At 41.4% G+C, this 15,636-nt stretch overlaps 1 protein-coding gene across 19 annotated transcripts in view; it reads left to right on the top strand.

Moving 5' to 3' along the window:
- Nucleotides 1-3,200: 3,200 nt before the first annotated feature.
- The window catches only part of LOC121549957 (transcription factor 7-like 2), a 119,910-nt gene continuing 107,474 nt past the window's right edge, over nt 3,201-15,636 (top strand). For 6 of the 19 annotated variants that reach the window (XM_041862769.2, XM_041862618.2, XM_041862391.2 and 3 more), the window contains exons 1-3: nt 3,203-3,825; nt 3,980-4,046; nt 4,199-4,323. In XM_041862769.2, the coding sequence (XP_041718703.2) occupies nt 3,637-3,825; nt 3,980-4,046; nt 4,199-4,323 (381 nt within the window). In that variant the 5' untranslated portion in view covers nt 3,203-3,636. Of the gene's footprint in view, nt 3,826-3,979; nt 4,047-4,198; nt 4,324-15,636 lie in introns of all 19 variants that reach the window. The other 13 variants (XM_041862851.2, XM_041862553.2, XM_041862269.2 and 10 more) reach the window with 4 other exon arrangements.

Raw genomic sequence — 15,636 nt, 5'->3', positions numbered from 1 at the left:
CTCTGGAGAGACCTGAAAATAGCTGTGCAGCAACGCTCCCCATCCAACCTGACAGAGCTTGAGAGGATCTGCAGAGAAGAATGGGAGAAACTCTCCAAATACAGGTGTGCCAAGCTTGTAGCGTCATACCCAAGAAGCCTCAAGGCTGTAATTGCTGCCAAAGGTGCTTCAACAAAGTACTGAGTAAAGGGTCTGAATACTTATGTAAATGTCATATTTCAGTTTTTGTTATTATTGTAAATTAGCAAAAATGTCTAAACACCTGTTTTTGCTTCGTCCGAAGGCACTGTAACTGCAGTTGCATCAATAACAACACTAACAGCATTATATAATATACACTGAGTGTACAAAACATTAGGAACATGACATAGACTGACCAGGTAAATCCAGGTGAAACCTATGATCCCTTATTGATATTACCTGTTAAATCCATTTAAATCAGTGTAGATGAAGGGGAGGAGACAGGTTAAATAAGGATTTTTAAGCCTTGAGACAATTGAGACATGGATTGTGTATGTGTGCCATTCAGAGGGTGAATGGGCAAGACAAAACATTTAAGTGCCTTTGAACAGGGTTTGGTAGTAGGTGCCAGAAGCACCGGTTTGAGTGTATCAAGAACTGCAACGCTGCTGGGTTTTTCACGCTCAACAGTTTCCCGTGTGTGTCAAGTATTGTCCACCACCCAAAGGACATCCAGCCGACTTGACACAACTGTGAGAAGCATTGGAGTCAACATGGGCTAGCATTCCTGTGGAAAGCTTTCGACACCTTGTAGAGTCCATGCCCCGACGAATTGAGGTTGTTAGGAGGGCAAAAGGGGGTGCAACTCAATATTAGGAAGGTGTTCCTAATGTTTTGTACACTCAGTGTATAAGAATAATAATCATAAAGTAATTCATAAAAATGCCCATTAGATTACATACCATCATGTTTTTGGCTGAGTCACACATCAGCCTATTAAAAGGTCCCTCAGATTAGACTCAATGGGACAGCATCAGAGGCAGGTACCCCGCTGCAGGCACAATAACACGCCACACACCCCAGTGAACTCTCAGGCACCTGCTGAGGCAATCCAGGGAGAGGCAAGCTTGGAATTCCACTGCTTTGGGCTGTTCTGTGTGGTCTCCAGGTCTGTAGAGCTGGGAGTGGTGGGGCGCCTCTTTGCTGCCTACACAGACATACATGATTATCTAAGAAGAGTATCCTTATATTCCCTCCTGCCCTTTCAATGTTTCCTTCCTTCCTTCCTTCCTTCCTTCCTTCCTTGAGGAAGTCAATAATTTGATAATATTGTGTAGATTTCTACCATATTGCTTTCAGCTGATCCAGTCATGCCAGATCAGTGATCATTTGCAGAAGGATGCGCTTTTAAAGCAGCCTGTTTAAGCGAGTTGATATACAGGTTCATTATAGAGCCCTTATCTCTGGCATGCAGTAGGTCTATGTGAATTGTTTTGGGGTCAACACAGTATTTTGACCACTGAGCAGAAGACAGACAAAAAATCTGAATATGATGCCTTAAAAATAAAAAAAGATGTTACTACAGTTGTATATTTAGTTTTTCTGGAATAAACATTTAATCATTTATTTAACATCAATTTTATGATTATTGAATGGAATATAGCTTTTCCAGGCTACATTTTGTAGCCCCACCAGTGGACTACTGAGCCACACACATACACATACACACACACACACACACACTAAAGTGGTCTTTCTAGAGTAGCCAAATGAGAGGTGTGTCAGCTATAGGCCTATTCCATAAACTGCTTATTTTTTCACAAAAAAAAAAGTCATACATGCCTACCGACAGCTTTTTAGGGGTCATCAAAATATGAACCCTATAGGCTGAAGCAGAGATATATACTTTAATAATTCAATTTCAGAATTAACAATAAATAAAGAAAATAGTGCAGAACAAAAAATGCAAAGCCCTCGTTTTGTTTCTCCGACTAATTTATTCTAACACTTCACCGCATTAATGATATTCATCCACTGTTTGATGTCTGTGTGACCCTGATTGGAATAGAATTTGTAGCGCGAAACCCAAAGAGGATGAGCGAAGAATGACTTATTTTGAGCTCCAGAGGTTGCTGTTTTAAACAACACTTTGAGACGAAGGTGTGAATACAAGCAGCGATAAGCATTGAGGATGATCGTAGACGACATTCAGGTAGACTGTTTTATATTCAATACGTCTTAGTAGTAAAAAGACTAGATACTGGCCTTTAGCTAGGCAGGCCTACAACCAGGCTACTGTCAATTGACCACCTGGTGTACAGCTATCAAGGAGTCAATTAAGCATATTAATATTTTGACAGGCTACATAATTTTTGACACAAACAGTAGGTTTTAGCGTGGTAAATATTCTAGCCTATCGTCTAATTAAAACGTATTTATTGCAGCACCACTGGATGACCAGTATAAATAAACCTGCTCCATAATGATTTATTTTTCCGAGAGACGTGAGTAATTTGCATCAATGACACAAATGAGCCGAAAAGTTTATTGGTGGCATTTTTTCTTGTGCTTTAGAAATCTGTCAGATGGAGAAAAGAAAAGAACCCAGCACAAATTTACCAAGCCCCTGTTCTATTATTCATAATGAATAGTCTACAGGTTAGTCCTAAAACCCCGGCCTCATTAGCCCCTCTGCCTGTATTCTTCCCAACGTCGTGCAGACTGAGAGCACGTCTGTGCGCCCATCATTGTGTCCTTTATATTTGCACAATGCAAGTACATAAACTATAGATGCAACCTAATTTAGGATATAGTCTAGAATAGAAAATGATGCAATATGTTATGAGAAATTTACAACAAAATGTCTAATATAATATCAAAATATCATAGCTTGCATTACATGGGCTAAAGAAAGAAAAGAAGGAACGGGTTCAAGATGTCATAGTAATCAAAATGCTATTCATACTGCTTCATGTAACCTGCCCCTACCCTATGAAGCAAATGTTGATATAGCCTAGATTTATTGAAGTTTATTCTGGAATGCATGCGCAGGAAACTTTTGGCCCCAATGCCGTGGCTTTTGAAAATTGCTACATTTTGAAACTGGAGAAAATAAGGAAGTGCTCTCTATTCATTTTCAGTGGGAGACCGCCCATATATTGAATGCGCATTTCCAAGTAGGCTACTATCTTCAGCCTATTTTGCTATTCCAGCACAAAAGCAAACGGGCGCTTCACTGTCCTGCGCTCCTCACCCAAACTGCCTTTCCTAACTGCTACTCATCGGCCGGCTTCCTCCAGGCTTTTTTTTCTCTCCCTATTTATAAAAACGTCACTTCAAGTCCCTCCCTTTTTGAATCTCATTAGTTTCTTGTGTGTTTCTCCCTGTCAATAATCCTGAATCCAGACTCTCTCTATTTCCATCCCTCTCTATCTGTCAATCAGCGCCGCCTTTGAACTGAAAACCACTCCGACCAACTTCAACTCACTCAATCCGAGCGGCTCAGCTCCATCTCCGGCTTCTTTTTCTGCCAAGATTCCCCTTCTTTTTAGTTTGTACTAACCGCCAGTGCTTGGAAAACGCCAATACAGACTCTAAACTTAAACTCGGATTCTAGATCACCAAGATCAAGGGTTTAAAACTTTGTGTTTTTGCCCCCCAAAATTGCTCGGGAAAATGCCGCAGCTCAACGGCGGTGGAGGGGACGATTTGGGTGCGAACGATGAAATGATTTCCTTCAAAGATGAAGGGGAGCAGGAGGAAAAGATTTCGGAGAATTTATCGGCAGAAAGGGATTTAGCAGATGTCAAATCTTCTCTTGTAAATGAATCAGAAACAAATCAAAACAGCTCGTCGGATTCGGAGGTAAGTGAAATAATCGTAATCGATTGTCTATTCGGTAGTTTGCAACCATTTACTTATTATGCGCGAAATATGCAGTGAAAGCACGGTATTTAAAAAGTAATGATTTCCCTATGTGTTTCTTTAATGCAACCCCTGTGTTTCGTTGCATTTCAAGGCGGAAAGACGGCCTCCGCCTAGATCTGAAACTTTCAGAGACAAAACAAGAGAAAGTTTAGAGGAGGGTGAGTTTCTGCTTTTCCGTTCACGCTCTTGTCTCTTAGATTTTTACACAATGGCACTATATGAGCGTGCCGAATGAGTTTCTTCTGGAATCTCAGATGCATCAAAGTTTTCAAGGCACTTATAAAAGTTATTCTTTTCCCCGCCATGTTAGCTGCGAAAAGGCAAGATGGAGGGCTGTTCAAGAGCCCACCGTACCCGGGCTATCCATTTATAATGATCCCCGATCTTACAAGCCCGTACCTTCCGAATGGATCACTTTCTCCAACAGCACGCACAGTAAGTTCGTTTATTTACACATATACATTAGTGGACACACACAACCTAAGTAGCCCCTAGAGTAAACGCGCATTGTCACCCAGCTAGGTGTGTTTAGCTCTTAAATGTAGACAGAAGTTTCACAACTTCTTATGAACTGTACAATGGCATGCATGTCGCTCGCAACACAGTGTGCCTGCATGTTTCTCTGTAGCCTATAGCATTCTATAGGAATCGGGATACTCAATGCGTTTCCATCACCTCATATCAAAAAATGCTATGCAACATGGTCCTCTGTAGCTCAATTGGTAGAGCATGGCGCTTGTAACGCCAGGGTAGTGGGTTCGATCCCCGGGACCACCCATACGTAAAAATGTATGCACACATGACTGTATGCCGGTTTGGATAAAAGCGTCTGCTAAATGGCATATTATTATATTATAAGGTCATGTGCATATGATGAATATTCGCTTTCTTGTATACCTGTGATCAAATTATAATACAAAACATAAACATTAATTTTAATAATAACATTTCAGTTTATAGTGGACAATTTTAAAATCTTATTTTTATTTGTATTCTTCTTATTACTGTATTATTAAGTGAGTGTCAGATAGGCTACGTCTGGCTTTTATTTAATACCGCCCCCTAATATAATGTTGTCCTGCGCCTTGGCTACGTTGTTTTCACAACATAATTGAAAACCTTTTTTACTCTAATGCTTAAAACTCACACCTATTTAAACCTTCTTAGTACTGTATAATAACGCCTAACACAAGTAAGTTTAGATAAATATATCAACATAAAGGAAACTCAGAAAAGCATTGAGAAAGGACCTTATAAAAACAAAACCAATGTGTTGATTAGTTTATTTAATTTGCATCTGTCAAACTGCATTGACATTAGCTGAAAGAGGCCTGTCATTGACAGTTACTTTGAATATGCAGACATTTATATTTTTCCCTCAAACATTTAAATAATTCTAAAATCATTTATGTATAGGCTGGAAATAATGTTTGAATTTTACATGATGCAGTGTTATAGCCTATGTACTGCATGATACCGCTCTAGCTTGTAAGGGGTAAACCATCGCTCTTAAAAGCATGTGCCATGTAAAATGTTATTTATGAATAAATTGATCTTATTTATTAGAGGCAATCAGCTTTGCTATAATTATGCATACTTACTCATTTACTCGCCACCTCCTAGTCCCACTGGGCAATAGCAATGCTTAAGCGGGATAATTTTCTAAACTATTCGTATTTTTTTTTATATGGTTGCAATTACAAGTCATCGCTTTAGGACATTTTACAAGGTTAAGGCAAAAACCAGGCATTATGAAATATGAACTTACCCCCATATACGCCTCTCGGTAATGAAATTGATATTTGTTTCCTCAATTTAGTGAATCAGGCACACCTTGAAAATAAACACACTTGATAGGCAATGAAATGCATCCTTTTGTGTCTGACACATTTTAAGCATGTCTTATAACATGTCTACAAAATAATTGCACAGATATTAAAAACATTTCATCTTATTGAATTATCTTGCTATTTGTATATTTTATGATTTGGTGTTTTATTAAATATGTGTCTCGTGCATATTTGAGACCAATTGCAATTCTTTACCTTTATCACACACGCACACACCCACTTTAAGATGGCTTCTTGTTTCAACGGGCAAGGGTTAGTTTCTTTTTGTTCACTATAAACCAAGGTCCAGCACAAGCACACATAACTTCCACATTACAATGTGCTTATGTACCAAACTGATAAGAATAAATTAATGGAATTCCCTGGCACTGTAAGAAGATGCTGCAGTATATGTCTCAATCTGATCTCAGGTCTGATCTCAGTCTCCTTTTGCCCATTAGTTTAGAGGTAATTCAAAATCAGGAAGGTTTTCATATTAGCCTTTTTGATCACTGTCATTCCCCACCACCTCCCTGTAGGTAAGATAAGATCATCTGCAAAAATAACATTTTAGAAATGCCTAGTGAACAGTGTTTGTTTTGTAATTGGTTTACAAAGCAAGGAGACATTGCAAACGTGATATCATTTATTGCACAAATAGAACTGCACTATAAATGTTCAGGACAGCTTTATTCTTCATACCCTGAGATCACGTCATACCTTTTTAGGCTGATGATGGTTTACTTACTGCACTCACCCAGCCCTCCTTTTTGCACCGTGTGTGTCCAGCCATTAGAGCTTTGAAGTTTTGTGTCCGTTATATTCATAAATGTATAGCATCAATAATTCACCTGGGCATTGATTACCTGTCTTCCTCCCTAACTAGTAATGACGACTGCAGAATATGATTGGTACTGTGTCTGTGATTAGAAATGGCTAGCTCAGTCCATTGTTATGTTACGGTTCTTTGATATAGCAGGCGTCGTCGGTTGCTTTTTCTCCTCAGTCCGATTTTCTAATTTAATCGATTTCCGGTCTTATTGGTGCAGACGGTGCAATACTATGATTTCTGTAATTCATGTTTTGGCATGTGTGTGCAATTTTTGGTTTTTGTTTCCACACCTTTAGACATATATTGTCCCAATGTGATATGATTGGGATGTTAGTGATGCTACCACGGTCTTACCACTTGATTTCTCCTTTTTGTCAGCTGGCCGTGATCTTGACATTTTGGGCATGCCTTTCTATGCTTCCTGTGATTCCGTCACTGCATGTCTTTTTTTAAGTGTGAGTGTGTGCTTGTGTGTGTGTGTGTGTTTGAATGTGTGGAGGTTACTATACTTTGTCTGACCTCAGAGAGCTATAATGAGCGAGAGTTTGTTTTTCCAACCACCTAAGTCTAAAAGCTGTACAATTTGGGATCATTTAGCAATTTGACATGACGTTGTGCCCAGGGTGTTAGGCCTCCTGCCCTCTTCTCCTCCCTTCCTTCCCCTACCTCCTTTTTCAACCTCACACAAAGGCCTGCTGGTTCAGTGGGAGCAGGATGAATTGGTGAAGTGGCCTGGCCAGCTAACCCCCGGTGCCATACTGTTTCTTGCACATCTCTCTCTCTCTCTCGCTCTCTCTCTCTCTGCGATTGTGCAGATGCTAATGCTAACATGGGGCTTTCTGAAAAGGCGATGGGTTAACTCCAGTGCTACGGGCTAACATCACACCTCAACAGGTCTGCAGAGAGGAGAGAGAGCGGGGCTGCAAGAACTCTGGCTAGGGCTGCAGGGCCATAAATCTGCTGGGTTTATTTACTGCTTCTCTGACTTATGAATGTTAAGATATTTGACGCCACCCCTGGCCCCATAATTCCAGGGGCATGCAGACTTTTGGCTGGGGTTTTGGGTTTCGTTGTATAATTACGAGTCGTTTTAAAAAGGAACAAAAAAAGAGAGAGGGAGAGAGAGAGAACACAACACCCAGCTTCCACTGGTCTATTTAGAGTGAAAAAATACGCACCCGAAACCTGTGGCGATTCCACAGCAAGCTTGGCGAGAGGTGTTGTGTGGTTAGCTATAACAATAGCTTTTTTCTCTCTTTTCTTTGTTTCACTTCTATTGTTGCACCAGTATCTCTCCTATTGTGGTAGACCCACCTATTAAAAAAATAATAATACTTTCCTTCACAATTAATGAGTTATACCATTTTTACATGTTTTGGAGGGAATGGTGGATTTGTGGCAAGATTATTGAAATTAACATCCGATTTAGCAGTTGTAATTGTACATCAGCCCGAAAATAACACCTAGCGTAATCCTTTTGTGTTCATGTAGATGTAATGGTATGTCCTATATTTTAGAATTGACACAGACAGTATCTTTTTAAACATGTTAGCAGCATATGCATAACAATGGCATATCATGTGGATTATGTGTGTTCTGGTACAGCTCTGAATGGCTTGTCCCTGCGAGGTGAGGAGAGATAGCTTAATGTGGATTCAGGGGATAGACCCACACCTTATCAAATGGGCTTTACATGTTAATAGGACCTAATTGCTATCCACAGGGGGTTCATGGCACTATGCGTCCACATTTTGTGTTTCACCTCGCAAAACGCGCTCCGAATTTATTAAGTTTGTGCTCCTTTTGTCCTGCAAATCACTTTTGTTTACAAAGTATAGCGGAAGCAGGACCCGCTCTCTCTCCCCCCTCTCTCTCTTTTTCTCTCTATCTTTCCTCATCTCTTCCAACCCCCCCCCCCCCCCCCCTCTCTCTGTTCCTCTTATACCATGCAAGGAAAATAAAATGTCCTTATTTTTCTTGAGCTTGATAAACACACATAAAAAGTGCAATCTGTTTTGGATTTGAGGGAGTTAAGTTGGGGAGCAAAGTTTGGCACCGTTAAACAAAAATTGGGGCCTGCTAGACATTAGTGGCGCACAGCACATTCTCTCAGCTTAATTAGTCCAAACTGTAATTGTTCATGGTTTGCCAATAGGAGTAATGCTCAGGAAAAGTGGAGTTGCACAAAATCGGCCCACGGTTTTTAAAACAATAAATCACTCGCATATTTGTGCCGTGATTCAGATGGAGTCTCGACCTCTCCCATCTCGACATGTGGTAAATTGTAAAGTCAATGAATCGCAGATGTAGAGAAAGAGAGAGGATGGGGAGGGGGGGGGGGGGGGATTGTGAGAGAGGGAGAGTACAGTAAGGTTTTGTTAGCGCCTGGTGAATGAATGGAAAAGATTTGCACTGTAAATATTTACAGAGATTTTTTTCTCTCATTGGCAGGGCTTAATTGTCTTATGCTGATGATGTTGGCAGGCTAAGATGTGTGAAAGCATACAAAACATGCTCTCCATCAGTTTGTTTGAAATGACACACAGCAAAAATAAGTCAGTCCAACACGTTTGTGGGCGTGTTTTTAATGAGGTTTTTAAATACAGTGATGGGAGTAGTTCCAGAGTGGTAATGAATAGAGTTTGGCTATAGTTCATGCTTCTTTTCCCCCCTTTTGTTTATCTATCAAACCTATGCCATTGCTCTTTGTTTTAATAGAACTACTAATCTGATGTTACATTTCTAAATGCAAGTTGTGCTGAATGCATAAGTTTATCAAAAAGGTGATAGATTTTATTTGATTGTAATAGACCTATAACTGAAATATACAATGTTTCTACCTCAATAGAACTGCGGCTGGTAAAGCGAATTGCATAAACTACTGACAAAACACTTTCACCTCCAACCTTCCAATTCCCTATCACTGGGCAATACTGCTGTATGCTATTCTGTTTTTAAAAAACAGCATTGGTTTAGCAGCTGTGGACTAGCGCTCCCCTCTTCTTCCCTTTCTCTCTCTCTCTCTCTGTCTCTCTCTCTCTCTCTCTCTCTCTCTCTCTCTCTCTCTCTCTCTCTCTCTCTCTTCTGTCTCTGTCTCTCTCTCTGTCTCACATGCATTTCCATAAAGCTCAACACAAAGATCTCACTGTACATCTGGAATGCAACTTTTGTCATCTGTTAAATATAGTCTTGCTGCCGGCCCACAGGGCTTGGGGCTCTCTGAAACATGGAAATCAAATGATTGCCTATCTGTGTGTGTGTTTGTGTGTTCCATATATGTCCAGCACAGTATGTACATGCACTATGCGCTCATATATTTTATGTTCTATGCTCCCTAGATCCAACATATGTAAGATGCATGGATGTTCCCTGAATTTCAAGGGGTAGGGGGCAGTTATTAGGATTCTTTGTTGTATTGTCCTTATATCTGTAAACTGTTCTGATACAATTGCACGTGTTGGGAGCATTGGTTGAGATAGCCATGGACTGCTAGTCGAGATGTCAATTTTTACCTTTCAGGCAATGACTCCTTAGATGATAGACAATCTCACCCCTTTATTCTGTAATTCTACTGAAGCTCAAATAATTGTTTCTCTTTCGATCAATTATAGGATCAAAATAGTTTAGAACAGGTGCTAGCAGGGGGTTGTATTCCTTTACAGTAGAGCTGGTTTTTTGTACCGCAAACAGTACAAAGATACGATTTTGGGGGGTATTTGGATCCCCATTAGCTGTTGCGATAGCAGCAGATACTCTTTCTGGGGTCCACAAATAGCTCTGTAGTACCTCTGTAGTATTGATTGCCTGTTTATTGATAATTGAATGATACTTATAACATAGACCTTTTATAGGGAAAAACTATATCATTAAGTGTGAAGAATTTTTCAAATGCAGGTGCAAGGTATTTTACTGAATGTTTTTTGGGGAAATAATTATTGATACTATTATTGATAACATTTTACACTAGGTATATATATATTTTTTTGTCTGTGTGCATATTTCCATAAACCCATTAATTCAAGACCAGCAGCGAAAGGAGTTTACCAGCGGAGTGGGAGAGAATGCGCTGGGTGGGGGGTTAAGAAAAGCGGGAAATGCGTCCAGCGATGTGTGTATGTGGGGGGTGGGGGGTCGCACAAAGGCCGGTTGAATAGGGTGCATAATTGCTGTTAATGCCAGGCAATGAGAGCAGCGACAGTTCCTGGTTAATGTCCAAATAATAGTGCCTCCAAACCTCACATTTATCTCCCCCCCAAAAAAGGAACAGCGGGACTTAGAGAAGAGGAGGGAGGGGGGATGAGTTTATTGCCGAGGTTGATGGACAGGCCATGTGTGTGGCTTTTCCTCTTAATGAATCTGGCCAGTTCTCTACAGTATTTACCTCCTCATGTGTCCACGCCTCGTCATCAAAATGTCCGCCCTAAAAGCGTTGGTGGGCGAGAGGATTGTGTGACAGTGGAGGAATTTGGTGGTGCCAGGCTTGTGTTTGGATTGGAGTGTGTTTGGGGAGGGTCAAAGTGCAGGGTGCTTTCTGTTAGGAAAAGAGCTGCCTCTCTGACCCTTTTTATGACGAGTGATAGGAGTGCTCGAGTTTTCCATTGGAGTATCTGTCTGTGTGTGTGCGCTCGCACGCCTTTGTCTGCGGTTTGTGTAACACCATCACAACCCCTAATGATCATGTTGGGCTATATAATAACTAGCCGTGCCAATGTGCAGGGAACACCTGTACTAGGCCATCCTTTTATGGATGTGGCAGAATGCTCTAGAATGTTCCACTGTGCGGAACTCTCACTCAGGAGAGCTTGGTGTTTTGGGAGAAGTGATTATGAATAATTGCCTGCAATGTTTGGAGAAAATATGTGAACCCTTTAGGATTTATTCATCCCTATACCATCGCTCCATTGTTATAAACTACAACAAACCTATAAGTGTATTTTTAACTTGAAAGGGAAAATAAATGTGATATATTAGGTAATTGTCATTACAATATTAGGTCCTGCATTAAAAGATGCAGCAGTCTTACCAGTGTATCTTGTTATGGTGATGATCTGCTGTATTTAATGTATTCACAAATGTCAAGGGTTTCTGTATTTGTAAGGAGCATAGATCATTTGGCATCCTTGAGATGGGTCTGTCCAGTTTGTGATTGCAATTTTTAGTTTATTCAGATAAACTGGACCCAACCTTTTCAGATGTGAGGGACCGTTTTGTATTAAACACATAATTGAGAAGCGAAAGGTGGAAAAACTATGCATTTTTTATATTCTAATTAAACTCTTAATTACAGGAGGATAAGTTCTGAGGAGTGCTGTGTTTGTGTGTGTGTGTGAGCGCACTAATGAGGTGATTGTCTGCTTTTTTGCATTTAAAGGTTGATTCATAACTGCTTGAAAAGGTGAGGGAGCTTTAGAGCCAGAGCATAAATAAATTAATCTACTAATCTCCGGATTATTGTGGGATTTAGAACAAAATGAGATTGTTGCAGAGATTACTGTATGTAAAAATGCACAAGGCTAATGAAATGTAAGCCCTTTGCACACACGCAATGTGGAACAGTGAGAGATTGTCCGGGTCTGTGCACCAATTTCCAAATAGATTAAGAGCAAATTCCCAGTGTCAGCTCTTTAGCCACCCATTAGAAATCTATTTACACACGATAATATTGCCCCTCTTAAAAAGTACAGCTGTCAATTTGGGTACAGTAGATAACATATCATGAGAATTACTGGTCACATGGACACATGCTATGGTGGGCTCTTAGTAGGCTGTAGAATAGATTGAATACCACATCTCACACTGTTGTGGGATATAATTCTATGTTGTGGTCTGTGTGTTTGAGTGGGTGGTGGGGGGTCGTTTGTGTGAAAAGCATAGGTTTAAATCTCCCTAATGCATTCTACTCCACTGAGGAATGGTGTCAGCAGTGTTTTGGGTCATTTCCAAACATGAGGAAATTGACTCCCAGCACTGAGTGAATTGTCAATTGGCTCCACAAGGGGTCAAAGTGAATTGAGTGTCTGTTTGGACAACTGGCCCGAGGTGGGATGAGTGGCCTTCGCTGTCAGCCAGAGGGGACTGATGCGGACTGAGGACCAAATCAACTGAAAAGCAGAGGGAATATAGCACTGTTGAAGTGAACAATTGAATTCAGCAAGGTTTGGGTTTAAATAATGACCTGTTGTTAACAGTGTTAGCAAGTCATATACTACTAAGATATATATCTACAGGGAAAAGGAAGTCAACTATGATTTTCTAGATTAGGCCTATTATAGTATTATAACAGATTTGACTGACAGTCAATTGAAAGGATTTATATTATAGGTCATAATAATAGAAGATGAATATGAAGATTCAATAATGAAATGTTGAACGTGGTCCACATAATCGACAGTAGGGGTCTCGATCGCCATCGTGTCATCTTGGGTGGACGGTGAGGGTCATGTGACCGGCCCTTGTGGCGTCTGTCACGGTGCCCTTTAGAATGAGGAGTTTCTTTATCTTCCCCTTTACTTCCCCTCTATCTGTATGGAGCATGGTGCTTTGCATTTTTCTAATATAAATAAAGATAAATTGCTGGCTTTGTCATAACAGGTGGTGTTGAGTGGCAAGATTTCAGTTTTAACCCTTGATCTTCTGGTTAGCTCATCTGCCTGTGCCCAGGCGACTAGCCTAGCATTTTATGTGAACAAATAAAACCCATTCAGACATCACACTGGAGGTCAAAGTAAACCTGATATGGCCATGCTAAGTCTTTATGTATATAAATACAGTGGCTTGCGAAAGTATTCACCCCCCTTGGCATTTTTCCTATTTTGTTGCCTTACAACCTGGAATTAAAATTGATTTTCTGGGGGTTTGTATCATTTGATTCACACAACATGCCTTCCACTTATATAACCCAACCCTGATCTGTACTTCTCCACAACTTTGTCCCTGACCTGTTTGGAGAGCTCCTTGGTCTTCATGGTGCTTAGTGGTGTTGCAGACTCTGGGACCTTTCAGAACAGGTGTATATATACTGAGATCATGTGACAGATCATGTGACACTTAGATTGCACACAGGTGGACTTTATTTAACTAATTTTGTGACTTCTGAAGTTAATTGGTTGCAGCAGAGCTTATTTAGGGGCTTCATAGCAAAGGGGGTGAATACATATGCACGCACCACTTTTCCGTTATTTATTTTTTAGATTTTAGATTTATTTTTTTCATTTCACTTCACCAATTTGGACTATTTTGTGTATGTCCATTACACGAAATCCAAATAAAAATCCATTTAAATTACAGGTTGTAATACAACAAAATAGGAAAAACGCCAAGGGGGATGTATGTATTTGTCTTTGGAGGATGACCCCGAGGACTTTGACTTTACACTGAGTCTGTCTCTGGTCCGCCTCAGTGGAGAGCAGCTGCTCTTGTAGGGCCAGGCGGCCGGAGGAATTCTCTGCTGTTTAAACAGTGGGTCGTCTCAGTGCCGGCCTGAAGGACCGGAGGGAAGGAAGTTCCTCTGTGTTTACATAGCTGAATTGTCCTGTGGGCCCCAGAGTGTCTAATGCACTACTGTTCAAACACTACACAAGTGTAGAGATGAACCCCACCAACACCAATGTTCACGGCTACAGCCTCGTCTGTCTGTCTGTGTGTGTTTGCGTGGTTGCTCACAACCCTCATTTACTTCCTAGAGACCACAGCCATGGGTTGTTGTTGCTTCAACCTGGAGGATTACATGATTGATATTAAAGAACTGCAAGGGGAGAGTTGAGAAAGGGTGGGGTTTAGATAGATAGGGTTTTTTGTTCCACCAAGGTCTTGACTACTGGGCAGCCAGACATTGACATACGGTGGAGTCATCAGACTAATTGTTGTTCGAATTACCTGTTATGATCCGATGACAAATCTCCCTCACTCCCGCCATTGGAGCGGAAAATGTAGCCGGGATTGGCATGATGTTAGCAAGTGTGTAAACTGTGCTTCAACAAGATGGATAAATTCAATTATTGGCCAGACCTGAAGAGGGGGAAATCCATTTAAAGCCTGTAACGCTAAGCAGAGGTTATGGTTAATTCATTTGGCCAATTTACGGGTGATGTACGAGTGCCGGGGCACATTAGTCAGGGAGGGGGAGTTGGGCCTGAGTGTCCATCCGATGTGTGTGTGTTCAGGGGGGAGGTTGGCGTTGAGAAGCGCCACTGTAGCAAAACACAGTCTCCTCCTCCCTCTGCATCCCACTGTAGCAAAACACTCTCTACCTCCTCCTCCCTCTGCATGCCATTTCGGCAGATAATACAAATGGACCCTCGGCAGGGAAATGACAAAAATATACACTGAGTGCAGAAAAGCGGGATTTCTGTGCAAATGAGGCGGGGAAAGGGGCGGTGGTCGGCCGTGTGGCAGCATCGCCATACCAGGGGCTGAAGCGCTCAATCAGGCCCAGTCTGCTGCCCCAGCACCCAGCCTGAACCCTAACCCCCCCCCCCCCGAGCAACAGTGATGACAAGCTCACTATATAGCGCACATAAAGTATATAAAGTACATAAAGCTCCTGAGTGGCGCAGTGGTCTAAGGCACTGCATCGCAGTGCTAACTGTGCCACTAGAGATCCTGGTTCGAATCCAGGCTCTGTCGCAGCCGGCCGCGACCGGGAGACTCATGGGCGGCGCACAATTAGCCCAGCGTCGTCCAGGGTAGGTGAGGGAATGGCCGGCAGGGATGTAGCTCAGTTGATAGAGCATGGCGTTTGCAACGCCAGGGTTGCGGGTTCGATTCCCACGGGGGGCAGTATAAAAAAAGATGTATTCACTAACTGTAAGTCGCTCTGGATAAGAGCGTCTGCTAAATGACTAAAATGTAAATGTAAATGTATATTATGGGTAAAGAAGCACTTGTAGTAGTAGTAGTAGTAGTAGAAGGTTTCAAAGTAGCTGTTGTTGGACTGTACAACTCAATTACACACTCCCTGACACAGCTAGACTCTGATACTCTCAGTGAACTCAGGGGAGTTTACAATTAAGTTACAATTACAGCGTTAATTCCGACGTTTACTCCAGGCACGCAAGGCTCAGGGCTTCAGCCACAGGCAGTCTTACC

Source organism: Coregonus clupeaformis, unplaced genomic scaffold, assembly GCF_020615455.1.
Source record: "Coregonus clupeaformis isolate EN_2021a unplaced genomic scaffold, ASM2061545v1 scaf0086, whole genome shotgun sequence".
In the NCBI taxonomy this organism is placed as follows: domain Eukaryota; kingdom Metazoa; phylum Chordata; class Actinopteri; order Salmoniformes; family Salmonidae; genus Coregonus; species Coregonus clupeaformis.
The sequence above is the reverse complement of the archived record's forward strand: the minus strand, read 5'-3'. Positions and strand labels throughout refer to the sequence as shown.